This window comes from Ornithorhynchus anatinus, chromosome 15 (assembly GCF_004115215.2).
Source record: "Ornithorhynchus anatinus isolate Pmale09 chromosome 15, mOrnAna1.pri.v4, whole genome shotgun sequence".
Taxonomy (NCBI): Eukaryota; Metazoa; Chordata; class Mammalia; order Monotremata; family Ornithorhynchidae; genus Ornithorhynchus; species Ornithorhynchus anatinus.
Window position 1 is genome coordinate 21,378,837 of NC_041742.1, and position 27,259 is coordinate 21,406,095.

At 43.1% G+C, this 27,259-nt stretch overlaps 2 protein-coding genes across 8 annotated transcripts in view; one reads left to right on the top strand and one right to left on the bottom strand.

Annotated features, from left to right (window-relative positions):
* Positions 1-27,259, bottom strand: part of MID1 (midline 1) — a 353,265-nt gene that overhangs the window by 322,501 nt on the left and 3,505 nt on the right. For 3 of the 7 annotated variants that reach the window (XM_007670378.3, XM_007670375.3, XM_029079658.2), the window contains exons 1-2: positions 21,061-21,219; positions 17,137-17,234 (exon numbers count right to left, since the gene is read on the bottom strand). The gene's annotated coding sequence lies outside the window, so the exon portion shown is untranslated. Of the gene's footprint in view, positions 1-17,136; positions 17,235-21,060; positions 21,220-26,672; positions 26,753-27,259 lie in introns of those variants that run through there. The other 4 variants (XM_039914193.1, XM_039914191.1, XM_039914192.1 and 1 more) reach the window with 2 other exon arrangements.
* Positions 21,206-24,953, top strand: LOC103170850. Its single transcript, XM_007670373.2, has 2 exons — positions 21,206-21,324; positions 24,059-24,953. Exon 2 carries the CDS (start codon positions 24,103-24,105, stop codon positions 24,742-24,744), a length of 642 nt encoding a protein of 213 aa, XP_007668563.1. The 5' UTR covers positions 21,206-21,324; positions 24,059-24,102; the 3' UTR covers positions 24,745-24,953.

Below are 27,259 nucleotides of genomic sequence, written 5' to 3' on the forward strand. Positions count from 1 at the left end.
TTGCCAGGCCTGCCCTAGCTCGCTTCCATCATAATCAGTGACATTGTATGCCCAGAAAAAACTTGGCTCCTGAAGGAACCATACACACAGCATTATTGTGTTAGGGCATTACTAACAATGCCTCTTTAGACACATCACTCAGGTATTATTCATTCAATCGTATTTATTGAGCTATTACTGTGTGCAAAGCACTGTTCTCAGCACTTGAGAGAGTTTATAATTAATATATCTGATTAGTTTCTATCCACCCCAGTGTTTAGGACAAGTACCTGGCACAGACTAAGCACTTAAATACCATTTGAACAAATAAGTAAAAAAAAACCCCTAGGTTCCTAACTCCCAACCCCACTGCCCTCCTGGAACACAGAAGCTCAGCAACTCTGATGCATCAATCAATTAATCAACACATCTCAGTTGTATTTAAGTGCTTACTGTGTGCCACACACTGTACGAAGGGCCTATATAACACAACACAGCATGAATCCTGCCCACGAGCAGCATATAGAATAATGACAATATGGTAATTTGTTCAGTACTTCCCATGTCCCTAGTGCTGGACTAAGATAATCAAACCAGATATATACCAGATGGGGTTCCCTGTCTAAGGAGGAGGGAGATGAGATTTATCGGCATTTTTTTTAATGGTATTTGTTAAGTGCTATGTGCCAAGCACTGTTCTAAGCACTGGGATAGATACAAGGTTTTCAGGATGTCACACATGGGGCTCACAGTCTGAGTGCTTAACAAGTACATTATTATTAATCCGCATTTTACAAATGAGGTAACTGAGGCACAAAGAAGTTAAGTGACTTGCCCAAAATCACACAGCTGACAAGCGGCAGAGCCGCATTAGATCTCATGACACCTGATTTCCAAGTCTGTGCTCTTTTCACTGTCACGCTGCTTCTCTCATTTGCAGTGACAGCTCCATTTTGCCGATGAGGAAACTAAGGAACAGAAATTTACATATTTTTTTAAGGTATTTGTTAAGAATTTACTGTGCCAGGCACTATACTAAGCAGTTGGGTAGATACAAGCTAATCAAGTCCATATCCCACATGGGGCTCAAAGACTTAATCCCCATTTTACAGATGAGCTAACTGAGGCAATGAGAAATTAAATGATTTGGACAAAGTCCGACAGCAGGCAAGTGGCAGAACCAGGATCAGAGTCTGAGTCTCTTGGCTCCCTGTCCCCTGTGCTCCACAGGGCCATTCAGCCGAAGCCAGAGGGGAAGGGCAGGATGTGGACAGCGGGAAGGATGCTTTCCCCTCCACGCCCGAGGATCACAGGTGGGGTCACAAGGCGATCCTCTAGACCGTAAGCTAGTTGTGGGCAGGGAATGTGTCTGTCTGTTGTTATATTGTACTCTCCCAAGTGCTGAGTATAGTGCCTTGCACACAGTAAGCGCTCAATAAATATGACTGAATGAATGAATCTGAACAATTCTAGGCCAATTTTGCCAGTGTCCTTTCAACTCAGAACCTATTACAACTCAGTCTTCAGGTTACAACAAACAGGGTGTTAGTCTTCAGGAAGCCACCGGCTAGCTTGTCATATTCTAAATTTACAGAGGAGGAACTCCAGGCACACGTGGTATACTGGACTTATCTCAAGTTCATGCTGCAAGTTTGTGAAACAAGGCCTTCTTATCTCTAGATCTGTCAGGCTACCATCCAATCGCTACAACCATTCTCATGTGCCATTTTAATCTGAAGACTTGAATTACTGTGAAAACAATGAGCCAGCGGCAGAAACCAAAGTCCATCTGCCTATTTTCTGAGGAATGCACAATGCACCTAATAGCATCAACAGCAAACTTTTACATGCCACATTCACATCGAAAGCTTTATTATGTATTCTTTAGAACATACTTGTGACATTCTGATATTCTGAAAAAGCATTCATATAAAGGTATAAAAGTCTGTCTTTAAAAGCATCTGTGACTTGGGAATTAATGTATATCACTAATTAATTGAGAAACAGCAGGGTCTAGTGGGCAGAGCATTGGGCTAGGACTGACAGGATCTAGGTTCTAATCCTGGCTCCGCCACGTACCTGCTGTGTGACTGGGCAAGTTATTTAATTTCTCAGTGCCTCAGTTTCCTCATCTGCAAAACGGGGATTCGAAACTCCTACTCAGACAAGTGGGACCAGATTATCTCATATCTACACCAGTCCTTTGTATAGTGCTGGACACACAGTAAGCATTTAGCAAATACTACAATTATTATTATCACTATCTTCATTAGGCTAATCTTTTTGAAGCCCTGTTGCCCAAAGAGAACTTGAAGTGCTTCAAACTTTGTGCCCATACATCTTCCATTCCTACTGTTGGGTGGCCACCCCTCAGCTTAATTCCATTAATGACATACACACATGCATGTGGATTAGCCCTGAATACAGAGGGCTTTCAACATCTTCTCCTGTCCCTCAAAGTCTGCTCCACCAGCTCCTGCTCTTGTAAGAAAATGAAAGGGTGGTGGGGACAGGCAGTCATCTAGTCCTCTGGTCTCCCCGAGAGTGGGGAAATGGGGGCATTCCTGGTGCTGCCCCTTGCCCTTCATCTAAGCCAAGACTCACCCAGCTTCTGAGGAATGATTTTCAGAAAGGGCAAAGGGGCCACTTTTGGACACTGTTCCGGGTCCATTTCTAATGCTGCAGGTCAAAATAAATTGGTAGCAAAAATAACATTTTAAATCATTAAGGGAGCTTTGGAAGATATCTATCAAAGGAGGATTTATTCATGTGCCACACAGTATACAAACCCACTAATTAGCTTACAGTAGTTAAGAAAGGAAACGTAATATGGCTCACTGGACTAAAAATTAGAGATCAAACTTCTCTCTCCTTTATCATTAACTCTTTGCACTCAACTCCTTCACATTTCAAGTGTTTCTTCCCTAAAATGAACATTCCAGTTGCTGCTTTCCTATTTCACCCAATTTTAAGGATAATTCATGAATAAATCATTCTACACTTAAAAGCGCCTATTGAAAAATTAAAAAAAATACACTGAGTGCTTAGGAATAGGAAACATTCCCTCCAATTTGGGAGAAATTCTGAGCTTCAAACTGGATTCTTAACTTTTAAGGTTTAAATTCCAGTTCTCATTAGGTCATTTGAAGTTTGCCCATATATGTAAAATATTTCCCACAGTCCATGTTTTCTCACTTGTAATGTTTTCTTTTCCTGGTCTTCTGGCAAGTGGGAAAATGAGATTTTATTTCATTTCAGGGTGTTTGCTGAATATAAAGCAGGAACCTAGCAACTGACTTACTTTCCAATGAGGGCTAACAAATACAAAATTGAAGGTAGCATACTTTATAAAATATGGTGTACATTTTCCCAAGCTCATGATATCTAAAATGCCACTTGAAAAATAGTGATGATTATATCACTGTTAGCATTCTGTAGTGTATGAGGGTGCCATCATTTAGGAAAAGTAACACACACTAGAGAGCAATGCTTCTATTTGACTGGTTTGTTTTTTTTTTTTTAAAAACCCACTACAAATATGAAACTTCACACACATCTCCTCCAAATTTGGAGTAGACAGTGGTCAAAAACTAGTAGTGATCATGAAGACAGTTAAATATTTCTGTCAGAAACAACATAGGATCTTATTTTAAAACAAAAAAAGCCAACGAATAAAGTGGAAGATGAATTAATTTCTTAGTCATCTCCAGAAGCCATGTGTGTGCTGAACCGATTTAGGACTGTAGTCAATATAATGATGAGTCAAAAGCTATTATTTCTGAAGTATAAAGCTTAGGGACAAATTTGGCAAAGCATTCTTAAGGTACCCAGTTATCAAGTAAACAAACAAGAATACGAGAGTCGTGCAGGGAGGAAATTAATTTTTCACTATTGCAAATAAGTGGGCATTTCCGGTAGACTAATAATAATGTTGATATTTGTTAAGCGCTTACTATGTGCCGAGCACTGTTCTAAGCGCTGGGGTAGATACAGGGTAATCAGGTTGTCCCACGTGGGGCTCACAGTCTTAATCCCCATTTTACAGATGAGGTAACTGAGGCCCAGAGAAGTTAAGTGACTTGCCCACAGTCACACAGCTGACAAGTGGCAGAGCTGGGATTCGAACTCATGACCTCTGACTCCCAAGCCCAGGCTCTTTCCACTGAGCCACGCTGCTTCTCCAGACTACCTGAAACTGCTAATGCATCTCGATTAACCTAAGTCCAAGGGTTTTTTGCTGAAAGCTCAATCTGCAGAGTGGGTCAGCACGTTGTTTTTGCTGCCAAACAACAACAACCGACAGCACTGTGGAGTGCTAAGGTAGGGAATGTCGCTCAGTTTTGGGTGTGGTTTCAGTACACCTTAAAATCGGTAAGGATCACAATCAAGGTAGCCTCAGGGGCCCCATAGAATTCCCAGAGCATTTGGGCATCTGTCAAACTACCCAGGGGGTTGTCTCATGCTGCTGTAGGCTGTCCAGGAATTCAATCTCAAGATCTGCTTCATCCTCAAGATTACAGCTTCTTTCAAGAGGCAAAATTTCTGTATGTCAGCACCTGTCTCAGAGCCATTTATGGGTCTGTTGCACTTAATAATGATAACAGTTCTATTTGTTAAATGCTTACTAAATGCTAAGCACTACGCTGATCTTTGGGAGAGATACAAAACAAACCACATCAGACTTGGTAACTGTCCCAAATGGGGCTCGCAGTCTAACTAGGAGGGACAAAGGGTATTGAATCTCCATTTTACAAATGAGCAAACTGAGGAAGAGAGAAGTTAAATGACATGCCCAATGTCATACCACAGGCCAGTGATAGAGTCAAGATTAGAACTCAAGTCCCTTCCAAATAGGCCATGCTGCACTCCTTCCTAAAAGCTCTCTGCTCCCATTTGAAGCTGCTCACAGCCAGAGGATGTCAAGTTTCCACTCATGCATTGTACCAAGACTTGCAGACTTCCAAACTCTGTCCTTTTCCCTTCTTTCCTTTCCTTAAACCTATGTTCCTAATTCTGGGTCCACTTCCAGCATCTGAACAGAGAAAAAAGCAAATCTGAACAGGGAAGGTGATCTGTCTTTTGCTTGGGAGTCAGAGGTTATGGGTTCGACTCCAGACTCGGCCCCTTGTCAGCTGTGTGACTGTGGGTAACTCACTTAACTTCTCTGTGCCTCAGTTACCGCATCTGTAAAATGGGGATTCGGACTGTGAGCCTCACGTGGGACAACCTGGTTACCCTGTATCCACCCCAGCGCTTAGAACAGTGCTCTGCACATAGTAAGCACTTAACAAATACCAACATTATTATCTGTCCTCCCCGTTTTCTTCCAAAAACACTCATAACCCCCAAAAGGAAAGATTCTTTTATATTAGGACTCAACAGCCCATTCCAAGGTTTATTACAATCCACAGCCCTTTAGCTATAGTGATCCCAGTCAACCATCACACATTTCTTTGGCTCTCTTTCTGGCCACGTCCTCTATGGCTTGTGATTGGTGAATTAGCAAAATAAAGACAGTTGGCAGTGGAGACACTTTACTTCAGATATGGCCACTGCTCCTGCTCATTCTCTCTAACTTCATTTTCCCAATTCAATTTTATAGTTTCCCAAGTCTAGCAGTAATCTTGCAAAATCATCTTGTATTCCCTCATCTACATCAGTCCAGGCGGCTGGACCCTCTGTCTTATAGTCTTCCTCTTATCTAACAGAAATCTTTCATCCATGTGGCTTAACCATTTTGTTTCCTTCTGTCGTCAAGGTAAACAAGAAAACAGTTAATAGTGCTTCGTGTTTTTCAACTTGGTTATAGAATCGCTGCTCAGGCTAAATAACTACAAGCTTCTTTAGATTCCACCCTTTTATCAACTTGTCACTCGAACTCTTTCTGAGCAATCAAACAATAATATTTACTGAGGGCTTACCGTGTACGGGGCACTGTATTAAGTTCTTGGGAGAGTATAACATGAGAGAGTTACCTGCAGGTTTTTGGTGGATGCCTCACAAGTAAAAACTAAGCACACTCTCAGAAACTACTGACCGGGACTATGTAGGGAGAATTTCTTCACTTAAGCAACCAATATGAGAGCTCCAAAGCAATACCAGATTAGTCCTGTTGCATCAAGGAACCCCAGCCCTTGTTTCATTTAGAGAAGTCTCCTCCCAGATTGAAGGTCTACAAAGCTGGGGTAGTGGATGCATTTCTACTGTGCTGGGAGAGCGGGTCTTATCACCAAAATTCCACCCACCATCTCAAGCGGTTTCACTTACAAGCCACCCAAAACATCATCAGGGAGAACAAAAGTGACCAAGAGTGAAAGGTCAGAATGCAGGCAGCCCACTCACATTGAGCCACGGCTCACTGGCACCCAGCTCTGCTGGATGACTCATGTGAGGAGAATGAATGTTGGCAGGATAAGCAACAGCTGGCATTTGGTGAACCAACAAGGGGCCTAACCAAGCTGGGAGGGCAGAACAAATGCTTTAAAGAAAGAGTGAAACATAAAGCCTCAAAGAATGTGCCTTGGCAGCAGATTATTGGAAGAAAACCCAAGACTACAGTTGAGCCTAGCATACTGTAATCTGGAGAGAGACTACTTTCCTTGAGGAGGGGTTTAGGGAAGATTAGAAGAGCAAGGGGAACTTTTGCAAACAGCAACAGCTGCTGTAAATGCAATGGTCATCATCATGGTTGAGAACAATCTGTGCATGCACACAGTGTGCGTTTCAACTGCTTGTCAGTCATAAGAGCCAAGGTAAAGCACTCATCATTAGCAGTGACAATTTCGCATACATTTCTATGGCACTTCAATTTTCAAAGTTTGGCTGAACTACGAGCCCTAGCTCTTTCTCAGCTCAACTTGCCCAGTCATTCTCTCCTTATATACTGCTTTTGCTCCCCAAATAAGCTCCCCTGTACTTGACGGTATTTACCCTCATTTTCTTTCTTTCTATTTTTTCAACTTACCATACTTTGCATTCTGATCCTATCATCCAAGTTATGGAAGCAGTGTGGCTAGGTGGAAAGAGTAGGGGCTTGAGAGTCAGAAGATGTGGGTTCTAGTCCCCGCTTTGCCACTTGTCTGCTGGGTGACCTTGGGCAAGCTGCTTAACTTCTCTGTGCCTTAGTTACCTAACCTGTAAAGTGGGGATTAATAATAATAATGATGATATTGGTAGTTGTTAAGCACTTACTATGTGCAGAGCACTGTTCTAAGCGCTGGGGGGAGATACAGGGTCATCAGGTTGTCCCAAGTGAGGCTCACAGTTAACCCCCATTTTACAGATGAGGTCACTGAGGCACAGAGAAGTTAAGTGACTTGCTCACAGTCACACAGCTGACAAGTGGCAGAGCCGGGAATCGAACCCATGACCTCTGATTCCGAAGCCCAGGCTCTTTCCACTGAGCCACGCTGATTAACACTGTGAGCCACCCGTGGGACAACCTGATTACCTTGCACCTACCCCAGCGCTTAGAACAGTGCTCAACACATAGTAAGCGATTAACAAATACCACGGTTATTATTATTATGTAGTTGTCTTTCACATTCAAAGACACTGCTGATGGGGAAACTCACTCATGAGTCATCCAAGCTACAGGCCTCACCATGTCCAGACTAGTGTTTTTCTCTGGCATAGTTAATATGTTTTCTCTTCTGAACTTAAGTTACAGAAGAAAATGCCAAATAGCCATTCATTCACTATTCATTCAATCGTATTTCCTGAGCACTTACTGCGTACTAAGCACTGCACTAAGCTCTTGGGAGAGTACACTGTAACAACAGACATCTTCCCTGCCCGCAATCAAGGATCATTCCCTGTGGCACAGTGTGGCCAAATGGACAGAGCACAGGACTAGGAGTTAGTCAGATCCTTCAGTTGCCTGCTGTACGACCTTGGACGAGTCACTTAACTTCTCTGTAAAATGGGTATGAGATTCCTCTTCTCCTCTCCTCACTCGACTGTGAGCCCCATGAGGTGCAGGGGCCAAGATGGATATGATTGTATTTTATCTACACTAGAACTGGAACATAGCAAGCACTTCAGCTGTTGTAGCATTAACGATATTCTGCTGTCACTCATTCATTCATTCAATCATATTTATTGAGTGCTTACTGTGTGCACAGCACAGTGGTCTAGTCATTTGTGGCTCTCTTTACCTCAATTTACTGAAGGAAACATCTAGGAGGTGAAACGAAGCTGGCCCTCATATAGGAGAGAACTTTGTGAGAATAACTGCATTCCTATTTTTGACTGAAATTCAAAAAGATGTACATTCTTGCCTCCTTGCCCCTCAGACTTAGTCCCATGTGTGTCAAAGACTGCGCCTTATCTGATCATCCTGTATCTAACCCGAGCTTAACACAGTGCTTGACACAGTCAGCACTTAAGAGTATACTGTTAGTATTACCATTATTAAGTAGATGCATGACCCAAGTTCTTTTCAACTGTTCCCACCCATAAAGTTAGGCTCTATGGCCAGTCATGCCATCTTAACAAATGAACAAGACACACACACAGATACATATACACACATCTCCCCCCACCCCCGCAACATGTAGATGGGGAATGGACTTTCTAAATATATAAAAATTTTAAATGCGGCATTTCTTAGAATCCACCAAGACGACTACAAAATGCGGCAATAACAGGGGAACAAAAGGGCTATCGCTAAAACTGAAAAAGCTGATAGGATTCTGATGAGAGACTTGGAAAAACTTTTGTCCTTGTAAATTAACTCAAAAAAAGACATTTCTGGGGAGAGGAAGGGATTTATGATAGTGTGTCACCACCACTGCACTAATGAAATGGGCCTTGGGCTCCGTCATGGCACCTCTGCTTAGACTTTGCAGATCCAGACTCCTACCCGATTGTTTCCCTGTCAGAAGCAGTTCAAGTCGGTGATTGTATAGTTCATGCGGTGACCACGCGCTACCTCGAAACGATCAGGATTTTCGTTCAGACCCTAGACTCTCTTCACTCCCTGGATTTATTTTTTTCCCTCTTCCATCTGACTGTTCAAAAAGGCAGAGAAAAATGGAAAACCCTTGACCCTCCGAGATTTGACAGATTCCTCAAAAATCACGACGGCGCCTCATTAGCAGATAATGGAGCTGTCTGAGACCCTCCAACCTGAAGAAGAAAATGATGGCACCCAGTCTTGGGTATCTACATTTGCAGGTAAAATTTACTATTAAACGTTTGACAACTGAGCACTCTTTGTGGAGGATTTTTCTTCTCAATGATGGCTTTCCTATCGCCAATGAGCACCTGGTCAAACCCTCCTCCTCCTCCCCTCCCCAGATCTGGTTCTTGTCTTGCGTGTGTCTGACATTTCTTGTCTTGCGTGTGTCTGACACTGCTACACTACCTGCAGAACCCATTACCCTAAACGTCATTTTGTAGAGTCTGGAGATGTGAATGAGTGACATTATTAGTACCCACTTCATAGTTTCTGCTGTAAAATAAGCCCGTAATTTTTTCCACCTCTAAGGGAGCCAAAATACTTTACAACGTGTGCACTTCAAGATCAGCTGACTCATCACAACCATGCAGGCCTTAATTCGTCAGACCCCATCTAAGGCTAGTAATACCAAGCCATTTTCCAGAAAAGTACATTAATGTTGAGAGGCTCTCCTAGCCTTTATTACAGTTATCTTTCCCCTAACTCCTTTGTCACCTGAGTTGAACTTGCTAACAAGTACACCGGTTCCACTGGTACCTGCCACCGATTCATTCCCGCCGTCACCACCCATCGTGAAACTAACCACGGAGTCGCCCGTTGAAGATGATGGATGAGCCTCGGTCCAGAGATTTCAGGCCCAAGGACCGACCTGAAGGGACTGATTATTTGTGCTAGTGGTTTGCACGGTGCCTCTCTCGCCCGCATCCTCTCACCTACCACTCTCCCCACCTTCAAAACCCCTCTAAAATCACATCTCATCCAAGTAGACTTTCCAGACTATCCCCCGCCGAGCCGACCTCGCATCTCCATCGACAGTGCACTGACTGTGTACCTCTTAAGCCTTTTTATACACTCTCCAGCCCTAAAATACTGAAGTCAATATTCTTACAGAAGTACTATATCCCCTAGCCCCAGTCTATTTCAATGTGTGTCTCTTCTTTTGGACTGTAAGCTCCTTATGGGTGGGATTGCATCTCCGAGCTTCCCAAGCACTTAGTCTAACGCTCTGCAGTCGGTAAGCACTCAATAAATACTACTTACTGAGTCACACTCCTTCTGGGGACAAATCAATTATTCATATACATTATGTATCCTCATTAAATCATATTTATTGAGCACTTACTGTGTGCAGAGCACTGAACTCAGTGCTTGGGAAAGTATAATACAACATACACATTCCCTGCCCACAATGAGTATATATATTATTTACATAGATATAGTTTCTAGAATCTCTCTTCCTCCAACATTCTATCATGATGCCTGAAATGTGGTGATCTAGTTGGTAGATTGGCAAATCCTTCACTGAAGATGACTGCGCATCATCGATCACTGCAGATGGAAATCAGCGTGGCGCAGTGGAAAGAGCACGGGCTTTGGAGTCAGGGCTCATGAGTTCGAATCCCAGCTCTGCCACTTGTCGGCTGTGTGACTGTGGGCGAGTCACTTCACTTCTCTGTGCCTCAGTTCCCTCATCTGTAAAATGGGGATGAAGACTGTGAGCCCCACGTGGGACAACCCGATTCCCCCGTGTCTACCCCAGCGCTTAGAACAGTGCTCTGCACATAGTAAGCGCTTAACAAATACCAACATTATTAAATCATTTCTTTACCTTGACTTTTAGAGTTGCTGAACTCTAAATAAAACTATTTCAAGAGAAATCACTGAATTGAAGTTAGGGTGGCCTGGTGTAAACAGTGTGAGCCTGGGAGTTGGAGGACCTGGATTCTAATCCTGTCTGTCACTGGCCTGCTGTGTGACCTTGGGAAAGACACAACTTCTCCGTGTCTCAGTTTACTCATCGGAAAATGGGGATTTAATATCTGTTCTCCATCCTACTTGGACTGTGAGTCCTGTGTGGGACGAGAACTGTTAGGCAGCTGATTATCTTGCATTTACCCCTGTGCTTAGTACAAATCGGTATATATGATGTGTATATATGCCAAGTGTAGTACTTATAATAAATGATAATAATAATGATGGTATTTTTAAGCACTTACTATGTGCCAAGCCCTGTTCTAAGGGCTGGGGTAGGTACAAGGTAATCAGGTTGTCCCATGTGGGGCTCACAGTCTTAATCCCCATTTTACAGATGAGGTAACTGAGGCACAGAGAATTTAAGTGACTTGCCCAAAGTCACACAGCTGACAAATAGCAGCACTGGGATAAAAACCCATAACCTCTGTCTTCTAAGCTCATGTTTTTTCCACTGAACCACGCTGCTTCTCAATAATTATGCCAAGAACTGAACTAAGCATCAGAGTAGATGCCCAAGGCCACCCAGCAGATTAGTGGCAGAGCTGGGATTAGAACCCAGGTCCTCTGCCTCCCCGGCCATGTTGCTTATGTGAGAGAGGGTTAAAAAAGATCAATTTCCTTGTGAATACCCAAAAGGTCAGTAGGTCCGATTTTTGCCAAACACCAAGTGCAATATTTGAACAGATTATGCTCCCCCACTTGGGAAGGAGAAAGAGGGAAAAGCCAGGTCTGCTTTGGTAATCTAATTCCCTTTCCTCTTTCTGCTTCAGGAGAAATACAATCCTTGCAAGTTAAGTCATTCGGTGACCTTCTGGGGTCTCTTTCGAAGGAAAGGCAAAGTGTTTAATCAAAATGATAAAGTCAAAACACCTTTTCATTAACTCTTCCTTTGAACAGAATCCATCTGAGAGCATGCTACTCTCCTGCTTCTACTGGGGAATGAAGCCAAAATGACAAAGACAAAACCACAAGCTTTCCCTTCAATTATCTTATAAAAGAGGGTCAAAGAGCAACTGCCTTGAAATTTCAGCCGGGGACAAGGGCACATTCTTCACGCGCATGGCATTCCAGACCTGCACAGGCGGAGGCTATAGACGACCGGGAAGAGAGAAGTGGATCTGAGCAACATATAAACAGCAATTACCAATACCATTGCCAAGTTTATATCCCGTGAAAATGTATTTCCTTAGTGTCATGGAGTGGCCCGGGAGTGATAAGGGACAGCACTTCAGCTCAGGTCAGGAACAGGAGCTCAACAAGTTCTTTCCTGCTCATCGGTTATCGCTACTAGAGAGTGACTGGAAACTGGAGATTCCACCCTCCTGAGGTCATCTGCAAATTAAAGGGAGCGAAACCTCATCGTTTCAGGCTTAACCCAATGGCTTATTTGGATTAGCTCAACGCATTAAGATACACAAGATGAGAATCAACATCTTTCAGTGGAATTATGTGAAATTAAAATGAGCAAGGTGACGGGGGCGATTTCAAAGGGAGGTGCTGACCTTAATCAAATCCCTAATCGTGCTCTCTCCCTCCTGGACCTCACAAGAATGATGGGAATCGTAATAATCCACCATTTAGAAATATGCTCAGAGATGACTTTCTTAAAATGAGCCATGAGTCCAATGTAGGGAGGCAGCGTGACTTGGTGGAAAAAACGCAGGATGGGAGGCAGGGGGAGTAGCAGTTATTCTATTTATTAAGCACTGTAATAAGCACTGGGAAAGAATTATCAGGGGAGAACTGGAACTGACTGTAAACTCCCTGTGGGCAGGCAATGTGTCATATTATTTTTACTCTCCCAAATACTTAGTACAGGGCTCTGCAACACAGAGAGCGCTCAATAAGTACAAGTGACTGCTTGACGGTTCCTCTCCCTTGGTGATTACCTTCTAAAAAACTTGGGTTCTAATCCCACCTCTTCCACTGACCTGCTGTGTGACTTTGGTTAAGGCACATAACTTTTCTGTGCCTCAGTGGAGGAACGCAGGGGTCGAGGAAGGGAGCATGGAAAGAGTGGATGCTCATATTGACCGCTGGGTAACCTAAGCTTTACTGGCCCACAATCAGTGATCCTGTACACTGAATTCTAAACTCTTAGATCGTCTACCAATAATGCAAGGTACACGTCCTTGAAAACAAGGTACATATACCTAAGGAACTGCAACTAATTGCAATCACTGAGGAAGAGGAAGATCATCTCGCGGTCTTTGCTGGGAGCTATAATGGGGATTAGCAATTAAAAGACAGTATTGAGAAGTGGTTTATCCAATACCCATTTAAAAAAGTCTAATCATATACCTTGCAGCTATTCCTGGGGCTCAGATTTGACCATCTGGACAAAGCACTCCTCTCTGGTACTTGGGAAGCACTTAGTTCATAGATTATCAGACAAAACTGAAGGTAAATATAAGAGGAGATCATTTCTCTCTCTTGTCCTTTATCTCTTGTCTTGGCTCAGCTAAGAGATATCTCCAAAAAAGAGTCATCCTTTAAAAAGACTTATTAACCACTGCACAGTGCCTGAATTCAAACAATGCTTGTGAAAGGACTTTTGGATATATGTCAAAGACCAGGCAAACAACATATCCTGCCCTTAGAATGTGTGGAAAAATAATTTGAAATCATCAAGCAAAACATATTTTAGGCAACAAGAGCAAAATAATAATTTTGGAATCTGTTAAGCACTTACAACTATAACAGGCGTGATTCTAGGCACTGGGGCAATCACAGTGACGTCAAATCCAATCCTTGTCTCACATGGGGCTCGCAATCTAAAGGAGAACAGCTACTGAATGCCCATTTTACAGAGGAGAAAACTGAGACTCAAGGAAGCCTAAGTGGCTTAGCCAAGGTCACAAAGCAGGCAAGTGGTGGGACTGGTATTAGAACCAGGTCTCTTGACTGCCAGGCCTACTGCCTTCTCCATTTTCCACCAATTCCTATATTTCCTTAAAAAATGAATAGACCTAACTCCAGTTTACAACCTCTAGCTAAATAAGAACCTTCAAGATGTAGAAAGCTGTCATGGTTACAGACTAATAAAAGGCACTGCAGGAAATTACACCAAGTAATCAGGATAAGTATTGCTCCAACAAATTGGTCACTTCAAGTTGCGCCAATCTTAGATGCCAAAACTTCCATTCCCTAGACAGCTTTTCTGTCCTTTCCTCTTTGTTGCCAGATGACTACACTTCCAGCTGCACTTGGAAGAAGGAGGAGTGTCAAACAGTTCCTCGTTAGGAAGCACACACCTGTCACTTGCACAGGACTCTCCCAAGGGATGGATTGTATTCCACTCCCTTTTTCCCATGAAAAAGTGCTGTGAGAAAATGAATTAAATATTAACTACCAGATGTTTCCTGCCATCTTTATTTCTTTATAAAAGTAAAACAATTGGAATATTGTTCAGATGTGACACTCATGTTTGTAGGGTGTAAAGGGGACTTAACTAAAGGTTTCTGGGGGAATAACTGATCTTTTGGGGAAATTTCTCCAAAGAACAGGAAAAATACTCTCTTCCCCCCCATTTAAAGCAGTGCTTATCCTTTTTACCTGTGGTACAATCTGCAAAACTCCATTCATTGGCAAGCATCCACTCATCTGGGTAAGCATTTTTGTCTGAAAACTTCGGATGACCTGTTGATTCTCCTTCCCCTGCTTCTGAAGCAAATGTGCTTTGTGACCATCATTCCTGCCTATCCCCCAACAAAGACAAACCTCCATAAGATAAAGAGAAATTCTACAAATCCCTAGATTGGCTCCTTGCAAGGGGGCAGGGAACACGTCTGCTGACCCCTTTGTATTGTCTCCCAAGTGCTTAGTTGAGTGCTCTGCACATCCTAAACACTGAATACCACTGATGACAACACTCCCAAATCTGTCAAAATGATTGTCACAGGAGACTTCAATCCACAGTAGTGCAGTGGGTAGCGACGCTGAATCCTTGAAGACTCATCAGAATTCCTGCAATTGGAAAGCTAAGTAGCTAGTGACTACCTTTGTCCTCCCAAAGTGCCTAACATCAATTCTTCATTCCCAACACTACCTTCCACCTCCCAAATGAAAGCAAGGCATCATGCAGTGCACCCAAGATTTCAACAGTGACACCTCAATTCATCAATCAGTGATGTTTACTGAGCACTTTCTGTGTGCAGAACACTGTACTAAGAGTTTGGGAGAGAACAACACAACAGAGTTGGTAAAAACGTTCCCCGTCCACAAGGGCTTTCCTGGTGTATGTTTTCCTGAATTTCTTTTGCATGAATGAGTATGAGGACTTTATAACGGAATACCAGCTGGGCTCATTATGCTTAACGCCGCTTAACATCGTTTGCCCTGTAGTGTCGTATCCAAGCATCACACCGTGAAATGATAGCTTACGTGCAGTAATAAACTGAGAAGTACTTGGGTGGCCTCGTGAGCTATCCATTCGGAAAAAGACACCCTTGGAATGCAGAGTGAACAATTACTGAATTTTTCAGCATTAAACAAAATAACAAACAAAACAACGAAGATGAACGCTCTTCCCTGGAGCTGGGCCCCTCATTTAATTCGTGCCAATAAAGCATGGCTGTACTTCCCCGTCTGCTGTCCTTGTGTCCTAGAATCCAAGCAGGAGGCAGTGTCTGTCCCTTCAGAAAGGACCAAGCCTAGACAGATGAGATGCTACCCTCCGATGCTTTTAAAGACATCAAGTGAAGAACTCTATAGCAGCTCTCATTCTTAGATTTAAAAACCTTCAGTTCTAAGAAATCCACATTTAAAGAGAACCTAAAGCTCTGTTTGGTGCTTTCAGTTTGAGCAATAATAATGATAGATATTTGTTAAGTGCTATGTGCCAAGCACTGTGCTAAGCCCTAGGACTGATACAAGACAAGCTGGTGGGGCTCAGAGACCTATCCCACCAAAGACTCAGATTATAAGGGAAGGGGAGGGAGAACAGGTATTTTATCCTCATTTTACAGAAGAGGAAACTGAATTACAGAGAAGTCAGGTGACTTGCTTACGGTCACACAGCAGGTAATAGGCAGAGTCAAAATTGGAATCCAGATCTCCTGATTCGCAGATCCGAGTTACTTCCATTGGTCATGCCATTTACTACTTAACGTTCTAGTTTGTCTAGAAAAACTGGGCACAACCTGTCTACCCTTACCATGGTACTCCAAGTCCCTTTTATTATTAAGTGAACCTTCACCTTTCTCTTTGCTAGACTAGATAAAACCAGTTCCTTAGCCTTAACTCAAAAAAGTCTATTTTCCAAATAGGAGCCTAGAGTTATACGCGATAATTTAACGGGGCTCTTGCCAAGACAAAAAGGGAGAAATGCTTCAAGGAATCACCCTGTTGTGACCTTATCCACACCCTTCTGCCAAGCTTACTGTTCTTTGCCCTTTTCTTCTGTCCTTTCTTGGGTCCTGGACCTTGCTCTTTGAGCCTGGCACAGCCCGGGAATTAGTGTCTGATCCAGCCTGGAGCTGGTCCACGGGAGAACTATGTCCCAGGAGAAGACACCAGGGCACTGAAAGTCACCTGGTCTAAAGTGAAAGTGATCCAAGACACAGTGACGTGTGAATTCTACCTCAGGGACTCAATTAGCTCTCCCCATTAATGATCTTGATAATTATGGTCTTTCTTCAGTGCTAACAATCAATAAATGCTATTTATTGAGCACTTACTGTGTGCAGAACACTATACTAATGCTTGGGAAAGTATAATACAACTGAGCCGACAAGACACATTCCCTGCCCACAAGGAGCTTAGGGTCTTGAGGAGGAGACAGGTGAATGAATAAATTACAGATATGTAAGTGCTGTGAGGCCGAGGGTGGGGTGAATATCAAGTGCTAAAAGGGTACTGCTCCGAGTCTACAGGTGACATACAAGGGAGAGGGAGTAGAGGAAATAAGGGCTTAGTCGGGGAAGCCCTCTTGGAAGACATGTGATTTTTAAAAAGCTTTGAAGGTGGGGAGAGTGGTGGGCTGTCAGAAAACCAAAGGGAACAACGCCATTATTCTTGAAGCAAATCAACAAAAGCGAGGGAATTGTGATTCAAACAGGCAACAGTGGTTTTAACTTTGGCCACACTGGTTCTAGGCACCAGAGCAAAAGCTTAAGTCCCTTTCAGAGACTCCCAAAGCCCAGAAAAACGTACACCTTAAAGGTCTCTTCACTATCCAGTGTCCACACTGTAATGCATAGTACTTCATCCATACAGAATACCTTTATTCAAGGAAGACGTGTTTACGTCTCTTCAAAGCTTTGGCAAATCTCAGTGAAGCCAAACTCTCGAAACGATGGCGGCACTAACTAGCGGTTTCCTTGAAATAGAGAAGGAGGGGACAGTTATGCTTGAACATTAAAGCTGTTTAAGTTTAGTTTTATTTGTTTTGCTAACAGTGAACGGGCTTACACTGACATGACTTTGTCATCATTTTGACATCGTAAATGTGGTCTCTGTAGACCAGACCTGACAGCTTCATGAGCTGATTGTGACAACATTCTATGTCCCATGAAAGGGAATAGGAAAGTGGGGAGTGATCATTTTTATGAGAGTTTAAGGAGAAAACTGAACAGGCAGGTTCTATTACTGAATTTTCCATTTAAAAGTGCCGACTCTCAGATCAGTTTAAGTCAAAATATCTAAAGTCCTAATTAAAATTAACTGCTTAAAATAAGCCTTTCATAATAGTCTCATGAAATGAACTGATGTGGATCCACATTCTGGAGGTGCCATTTACTTGGAAAACATCTAACCAGTTCTCAAATAAAATCAGCATTAGCTTCTGATGTATTGATTGGCCAGCAGAGTTGGACTGAAACTCTGAAGCATATTAGCTCTGCCTCCTTTTCTTACTGTCTGAATTCTGTTGTGTTGTACTCTCCCAAGTCTTAGTGCTCTGCAGAGAGTAAGTGCTCAAAAAATATGACTGATAAAGACACTTTACCAGAGCCTAAGGGGAAAGGACTTAAAAATTCTGAAATGCCGAGAGGCTCAAGGTTGGGGATCTACACCGATGTTGTAAATACCACAATTATTATTATTAACAGAAGGAGTAGTGTTTATTGGGGCCCATTTGGGGCAGCATACTCAACTAGGCACTTGGGAAGTATGAGAGAGAGAAGTGACACATTCCCTGTTCACAGGGGGCTTACACTCTAATGACAGAGACGTTAAAATATTTACAGGGAGAGCAATCAAAATAAATAGCCACTGAATTGATCAAATTTCAACTGCTTCACCCACTTCTCTTGTCTACAAGGTCATTCTCACAGACATGAACAGGACCTAATTTTCAGAGATATAAATATTTAAATTTTAGCCAAGAAGACAGCAATCGATGATCCTTCGCTGATTGAAAAACTTGTAGAACATCTGCATGAGGGTCAATATCTGGATCCTCAAACAGGATCAGCATCACCTACACATCATATTCAACTTGTGGCAGGATCATAAACAATGCAGTCGAAGAGAGAAGTCTACCAGGATTGAAGCTATTCTCACCTATGCAAAGCTATGCTTGGACGGGGTATGTGAAGAAAATGGTTAACAGAAGGTTATCCAAGTAGTTGCTATATTGTGCCCTGAGATGTGATCACTGAAACCAAAGCGGGTGCGCGGCATAGAAGACTGATGACACATCAACCTTCTCAACCGAACCCATGCCCAAGGGGAGAGTTCACCCAGTGTTATCTTCTTTGATTAGAATGGTTAACTACCTATCATAACGCTCATAACTCTCCATCTCTGAGGCAAACAAATTCCCTAGGGCACCAGTATCGTAGAAGCAGAGCCAAGGTGCCCCACAGAACCGTACAGGGAAGCAGTGTTTAACGCTTCTGTTCACTTGCAAAGATGGAATATTTCCTGCTAACTAGTTTGCCTACTCCTGTCGTTAAAGTTGCTTAACCTCAGGTAAACAATGAAAGCACCATGAAGAGAAGGATTCGTGTAGCTTTTCCACTGGTTCCCATTCTCCTTCACTGCCAGTGTAGGGTTCTATCCATTTGGCTGGCTTCCCTGCCACAGGGGGAAGCTAAGCTGTGCCTTGAGCATTTTGTTGTGTAGAATTAATGTGGGACAGGCTTTTTTTGATATAAATCCAGACTGGGCAGACCACAGGCCTTTCAGGAGGCTTCCTCCCTGGGTCTCTCAACAACACACGCTCAGGGACTTTAAAGAAAACCCATGGCCCAAAAAGGAGCCCTCTGGTCTCTGTGGAACATGCTAGTGGGCACAGACGACAACTCCTTTTCTAGCTAGCACAGCAGCCCAGCCACTTGCGCCCTCGAGCAGCCTAAGGCAGCCAGAGGAAATTGGGCCTACCAGGATGGGGTTGGAGGAGGGTCTACAGACCCCCCCCCCCCCACACACAAGCCCTAAAGTTTCCTGTGGCGTCCCTTGGGCTCAGGGAGTCTGGGCTCCAAGTGCATAATAACCAATGTCATTCAGAAGGCCGCCTTGGTTAAAGAGTGCAAGGGCTTAAATGAGTGCTTGACGTTAGTGAGAAATTAGTGCCAGAACAGGATAGTCCCCACTTCCAGTCCCAGCCCCCATAGGCTTTCCTGCCCACAGGTGCTCTGTACAGTCCCTGTGATAAGCACAGTGTTGGGAATCTTCAGACCACCTCTCCCACCCACAAACAGCAGCCTTTACCCTCATGCACTATGCCCATCTACTAGGTACGGGGACAAAATGTGGCCCGGGTTGCTTTCATTTTAGTCACTTTATCACAGAGGAAAGGAAAATATTTGCACCCTCACCCTGCTCTACTGAATATTGGTTAGTGTAAAATATGTGAAAAAAACCCACCCCACCTTCTTATTGCTTGCTTTGTGGACTTTATGTTATTCTTTGTTTCAAAGTGTTTACCAAGAATTAAAATATTGTCTAACATCTGGAAGGGGATTTCTGGGCCAGCATTTTGTTTTGAGTATCAAAGCTCATGCTACTATTTGAAAATTAAAGGATCCACATAAATTTCATCTGCTTGGACCATATGAGGTAATAAATCATTTTGTTGTAAGCAATGTGACTTTTTCCAATACAAATTCCCAGTGGGGAAAAATTCATATTCTCTTGATGAAATTCCACCTTTTCCGTGTCAAAAGGTGATTGAAAACTTGGTTTTCAGACCATCACCTTTGAAGCACTCAATCACCTTGCCCCCTCCTACCTCACCTCGCTACTCTCCACCCAGCCCACACACTTCACTCTCCTTTCACCAACCTTCTCAGTGTACCCAGATCTCATCTATCTTGCCACTGACCTCTTGCTTACGTCCTGCCTCTGGACTGGAATGCCCTTCTTCATATATGACAGGCAATTTCTCTCCCCACCTTTAAAGCCTTGTTGAAGGTCCATCTCCTCCAAGAGGCCTTCCGTGACTAAGCCCTCCTTTCCTCTTCTCCCACTCCCTCCTGCATGCCCTTGACTTGCTGCCTTTATTCACCCTCCACTCCAGCTCTATGGCACTTATGTACATATCTGTTAATTTTATTTATATTACTATCTCCCCCCTAGATTATGCAATTGGACATGACTAAGTTTGTTGTGGGCAGGGAATATGTTTGCTAAATTGCACTCTTCCAAGCAATTAGGACAATACTCTGCCCACAATAGGTGCTCAATAAATATGATCTACTGACACAGTTTACTCTCAAATCTTAAAAGTCTACCAAAGAGGAAAATACTGACTGTATACATGCCAAGAACTAAGCTAGATGCTGTTAAAGAGAAATCACTGTCTTGATTCATTGGGGCTTTTTTCTATTATAATTATTCATTTTAATCACAAGACCACCAATGGGAACACAATTGTCTGGAACTAAAGGGTGCAAATGGACAATCATCAAGGAATTGTGTACTATTAGATAGCCATCTTAATCTACATTTATCCATTTAGTTCTGAAATTCCTAATTTTATTTAGAGATTGTACAGGCTTCAACTAGTAATCAGTTTGTGCAATATTTTGAAAATATTTTAAAGTGTCAACAATTGGAATGAGGGAAAAGATGCTGTGTTACTCTACCTAAAGAAAAGGAATATAAAATATCTGGCCTCAGGGAAAATCCACAGGGTAAAACCTTGTGCAGAAATTTGCACTTTATAAATGGAATAAAATACATGGGAGATCACACCTTACCCTTTACTCCTTTATTGTTAGCTTCCAGCACCCTGGGATGGGGACAGGCTCGTCTCCAAAAACATTCTAGATGGTTCATTTTAATGGCCATTCTAACCTGGTTGCTATAGAAACAGGGAGCCAATCAAGAACACTAAATTTGTTTCTTTGGAAGTTTGTTCCATAAGACCCTCTGACATGTTCACATTAACTCTTCTGGCACAAGATGGACTTGTTATCCATTGGCTCAACTGGAGGGCCGACAATGGACGCTTAATAGTCTGGGTATTCTTTTAGATTTTCCAAACCCTCTTCCTTGGGCCATCTGGATATGCAAAGGCTGTGGAGAAAGGGTGGTTCAGCTGGTTTAGTACCATCTGCATAGGTTGAGTAAGAAGGGATTCAAGAAACTGTTGTCTTTTCTTTAAAACTGTCACTTTTCAGTCAGACACTATCCCGCTGGTGTCAGCCACTCATTCAGCTGGGGTGAAATTCTCCGTCTTGAGAGGCAGAGTGGCCGAGTGGGAAAAACACGGGATGGGAAGTCAGAAGACCCAGTTTCTAGTCTTAACTGCACCACCTGCCTACTGTGTGATCCTGGACAAGTCACTTGACTTCTCTAGGCATCAATTTCCTCATAGGTAAATTGGAGAGAGGATATCTATTCTCCCTTCCTCTTAGACTGCTAGCCCTGTGTGAAATGGTCATTGTGTCCAATCTGATTAGTTTGTATCTACCCTAGTGCTTGCCAAGTAGTACTTAGTAAATACCATTATTTCACTATTAAGAATTCCACTATTCAAGTAAAAATAACTTGAATTAGTTATCCCAGATGAACATCATATAAGAGTTAAATAAGATTTGGATCAATCTGCGGTGTTTGAGCACTCATTAGGTACAGGACTCAGATCTAAGCACTTGGAAAAGTACAATAGAGTTGGTCGACACGATCTTAATCAACAAAGAGCTTACAGCCTAGAGAGGGAGACAGACATAAAAATACACTGCAAAGAAGGGAAATGGAAAGAGTATAAAGAGATGTATATAAATACTGTGGGGCTGGGTGGGGGTGAATATCAGGTGCTTAAGGGGTACAGATCCAGGTGTAGGAAATGCAGAAGGGAGAGCAAGTAAGGGAAATGAGAGCTTAGTCAGGGAAGGCCTCTTAGAGGATAGATGATTTTAAGATGGCTTTGAAAGTGGGAAGAATGGTGCTCTGTCAGACATGGAGAAAGAGGGAGGATGTTGGGCAAGGGGTTGACGATGGGATGGACAAGATCAATGTACAGTGAGTAGGTTGTCGTCAGAGGAGCAAAGTGTGCAGGTTGCCTAGAAGTAGCAGATCAGCAATGTAAGGTAGAAGGGGTGGAGGGAGAGCTGATGGAGGGCCTTAGAGCCAATGGTAAGGAGTTTCTGTTGGACGTGGAAGTGGATGGGCAACCATCAGAGGTGTTTCAGAAATGGGGAGAGAGGAGCTGAATTGTTTTTCAGAAAAATTAAGTATGGACTGGAGAGGGGAGAGACAGGAGGCAGGCTGGTCAGTGAGGAGAATGATGCAGTTATCAAGGCAGGTTATAACTGCTCGGATCAGGTCGGTAGCAGTTTGGATGGAAAGGAAAGGGTGGATTCTAGAGATGTTGTCAAGGCACAATCGACAGGATATGGGGGCACTGAATGTGGGGGCTGAAAGATAGATGAGGCCAGGATAATGCCAAGATGCCAGGCTTGTCAAACAGGGAGGATGATGGTGTTGTCTACAGCGATGGGGAAGACAGGGTTTGGTGAGATGGGGAGTACCGTTTCAGAAATGTTTAGTTTGAGGCATCAGCGGTGCATCCAAGTAGAGATACCCCCAAGGCAGGAGGAAATGCGAGACTGCAAAACAACTGCATAGAGATGGTAGTTGAAGCTATGGGAGCGGATACCTTGTCCAAAGTAGTGAGAATAGATGGAGAATAGAAGGAGATGCAGAACTGAGCCTTGAGAGTGGCCCCACAGTTAGAGGTCTAGAAGGAGAGGAGTCTGTAAAATAGACTTAGAAATCACTAGAGAGATAAAAGGAGAACCAAAAGTGGACAGCATCAGTGAAGCCAAGGTCAGGGGATGTATTACCATGAGAAGGGGGTCATTCACTGTGCCAAAGGCACCTGAGAGGTCCAGGAGGATTAGGATAGAGTACAGGCCACTGAATGTGGCAAGGAGAAAGAGGCCCCAGGTGACCTTAGAGAGGGCCTCTTTCATGGAGCGAGGAGGGCAGAAGCCAGATTATAAGGAGTCGAGAGAACTGGAGAAGAAGCAGAGGCAGCAGACGTGGACAACTCACTCGAGGACTTTGGAGAGAAAGCTGAAGATTTTCATGACACTTTGTGCCAACTGTAGAACTTAAAAAGTCAATAAGAACCAGCTATCACATCATTTTTCCTCATGCCAGAACTACTCTCCCCCTGCTACTTCAATGTCTTCAAGTTACTGTTTTTTCGCATGCTTGGTCACTACTATTCCTCTCACTCTGTTCTTTTGGATGCGGGTGATTTCTTAAGAAGCAGCTATTTTCATTCACATGTGACTGGGTTAATTTATCTGTGCTCCCGATATAACACTGCATTCGTTAACAGTATCTGTGCACGGCCGATACGCTGGGCCCTGTCACACCTTGTTCTTAACTGGTGTCATCGCAATCCGAATGACCTAAACCAAAGAATCAATTTTTCTTTAAATTGGAGCATAGAAAGTAGAATTCCTAAAGGTGAAGTTTCCAAAAATGTTAAGAGCTTTAAGTGTACCTAGTCAAAAGTTGTCAGGGAAGAGAAAAATGGAGAGAGAAAGAGGGAAAGTTAAAATGAGGACAGGAGAAGGGAGGGGGTAAGGAGCACTGAGGGTTTTTTTTGTGTGTGTGTGTTCTCAGCTACAGTGTTTGGCATTTTATTTAGAATTCATAATACATTTCTGTTCATATGGTGGACTTAGTATCATCAAGTAAAATAAAAATAATCCATTTTCTGTGTTTTATCTCTTTCAGATTTCCCACGCTTCTCTACCTGGCCACCCTGCTTTGACCACAGCATGGCATTTACCTTCAGTGAGATTTCCATCCCCATACTGGCCATAATCTTTGGTGGAGTGAGCTTTGTCATCTGCAATTTAATCACCGACTCCATGTCTTGGAGCATATGGCATTATGACAACATAAACATTTCAACCGTTTGGTTGGGCCTCTGGAACTACTGCTATCTGCCAAGAGATCCTTCGAACCCTACCACTAACCTAGAAAAAGTCTGCGTCCGAATGAACTGGTCCTGGGAATTCCCACCAACTTTGAGCCTGAATCAAGACTTAATGTTGTTAGCTACAATCCTAGAAGGAGTTGGTCTTTTTTTTACACTTGTGGGACTGATCTGCATGTTCAGAAGGGACCCAGGTGCCGAGCTGTACCACTGCTTCCTCATTGGCGGAAACTTTCTCGCTGTCGGATGTGCCATTGTGCTATTCACCGTGTCCTGGAATTGGTACCTGGACTCAGTCACCGAGCGGTTCATTTTTCCCGCTGGGTATCTGCCACATGAAAAACCAGTCGACAGGGATGTCGGCTCTGCTATTCCCTTAGGGCTGATATCTTCCCTCTTTGTCCTTCAGAGTGAGTTGATGTTAATATTTCATGGGTGTAATCTGAGCCCAAACAACCAAGTGCATCCCACGCACGTCTGAAGAGGCCTTCACCCAAAACAAACAGCTTGTTGCCATAAAGTTTTTTTCCCTTCTCTCTTCAGTGGCTTTTTAGAACTCATAAAAGATGAAGACTAGTAACTTTGTTCTCTCCGGCCTTATCCTCAATTTTATAATATATCATCATACCTATAGAGTAAATCATTAATTCCTTCATTAAAGATTTCCATCTGAATTATTTAGCCACTCAAGGTGAGGTTGAGCCAAACTGCCTTTTTTTATGGAATTAAGTGCTAACGACATGCCATACATGGTACTAAGCGCTGGGGTAGATACAAGATGATCAGGTTGGACACAGTCCATATCCCAGCCACTCCCCAATTCTAACAGCTTTCTCAAAAGTGCATCCCAATTCCTTTGGGACCCTGTAAAGATAGACCCAATCCCTTCTTTTGCTCTCATCTGCCCATTTCATTCAGTTATCACTCTGGGTAGGATAGACTCCAACTACCATTTCCCCCCACCGGAGGCGGTACGTGGGTAAATGGAGGTGGAGATGGGCATGGGAGGGAGTAGTGTGGTCTAGTGCAAAGAGCTCAGGACTAGTCATCAGGAACCCAGGTTCTGGCCCTAGAAGCAAAACTGCTCTGGGACCTCAGTAAAGTAACACCACTTCTCTGTGCCTCATATTCCTCCTCTGTCCGATGTCATTTAGATAGGGTCTCTTGGATGGGACAGACACTCTACTGGTCTGATTGGCCTGCATCAACACCATGCTTGGCATATAGTAACTAACAGCTAAATAAATACCAGAGGAGAAAGGAGTATGCACTTCTCCTCCCTTAACCACTAGGACTGTACGATCTACCATTCCCTTGTCTGGGGATTCAGGCTGTTCTTTTCCTGCCTGATCACTCCCCATCCCTCTTATATTTCTTTCACCAAGGCTCCTCCAGAGTCCTCTGGGATTTCTACTTTTTCCCCTGGTACCCGTATTCCTCTCCTCTATTTTTGTGCAGCCATGTTCTTGGACCTTTTTCACCAGGTCCCATTCACCTAACAGTATGTCACTAAGCAGTAAGCTTCCTGTGGGTGGGGAAAAGGTCTATTAACTCTGTTACACTGTACTTTCCCATGGCCTCAGTAGACAAGAAGCTCTCAATAAATATGATACTCATCTCCTACAATCTGGAACCTAAAATCAAGTGCAGTTTTCCTCTAAGTAGAAATGCATCCCAAGTTTCCAGAAATGGATTCAGGTCAACTTTTGTAGTTGCTAGTTTGGTTTCAAAGTGTTCACATTTCCTTTTAGGAGAATATAGGCCCACTCTTAAGATTTCTGAATTGATTAACCAGAAGAGCTAAAGCTAATTCCAATACAATACCCACCCCTTCTTAGTAACAGCACTGACTGAGCACCTCCTGTGTGTGCCCAACACTGTCCTGGGAGATTGGGAACAATCCACAAAAGTAATGGTGTGATACCCGCCCTCAAAAAGCTCACAATCAAATGGATCCCAAAGATGGAAACATTTTGCTACTCCTTGCAGGATCCTCCCGCATTACGGAAAATGGACTAAGTTAGCAGGAATGGACCTTATTTCATTCGGGGATTCATGTAGCAAGTCTGATCTCATTTAATATTTTATAGATGCCACTTGTTTACCAAGCTAATTTTTCTCCATCTAATTTCCTTGAACTCTCATATTAAGCTGTGCATGGTATACATTAAATGCAAAAATTGCATTAATGGGTGAAAAAAAATCAAGAGTCAGGAAATACCAAAGTTAAGGTTGCTACAGCAATGAGAACTTAGCCACATCACACATCCTGTGTAGATTATAGTATGCACTGAACAACGTAAGCAGTAATACATTGAAGCAGCATCATTAATAGAAAATAGAAAGTGGAATAGAAAATATTATATATGTGCAATATAATCAGGATAATTAGGCTATTTAAACACATACTTGGGTACTTCCAGACGAATCTTCTTGGGCCTGGACTTCCAGCGTGAACATTTTAGCAACATAGCAGTGGCAATTAATTTCTGTGGATTGATTAAGAAATAGAAGCTATTTAGCTTAGCCCTCAACAGAAGGATCTTTACCAGTTAAACTCTTAATCTGATATCTTATCTGACTTCTTACCATTCCTTGCCTGCGACTTTAAAAGCAATAAATTTGGGGTTTTCTTTAAATTTGCTCAAAGCCTTTCCCAACCCATGAACACGGTCCTGCTGAAGAAACTTATAACCGAGACTAGGAACTTTGGAGACATTTCTGGAAAATGGCTGCATTTGTTTTTCATCCTCACAATGTCGACAGCACTCATTCTACTCAGATTTTTCTGATGGAGCAAGACTGGCTGCTTGGGTGCAGGTGTGAGCAATCTCTCAAACGACCACTGATCTACCCAGCCAAATTGAAGAATAGCAACTGCCTGAGACAGCCTCTGGTCTCTTTAATGTTCCGTGTCAATTAAAATGAGCTGCTCGGTGAGGGCAGCTCAGTCCTACTCCGGTCTCCACTGCCCTGAGGAGGAGTTCATATTTATC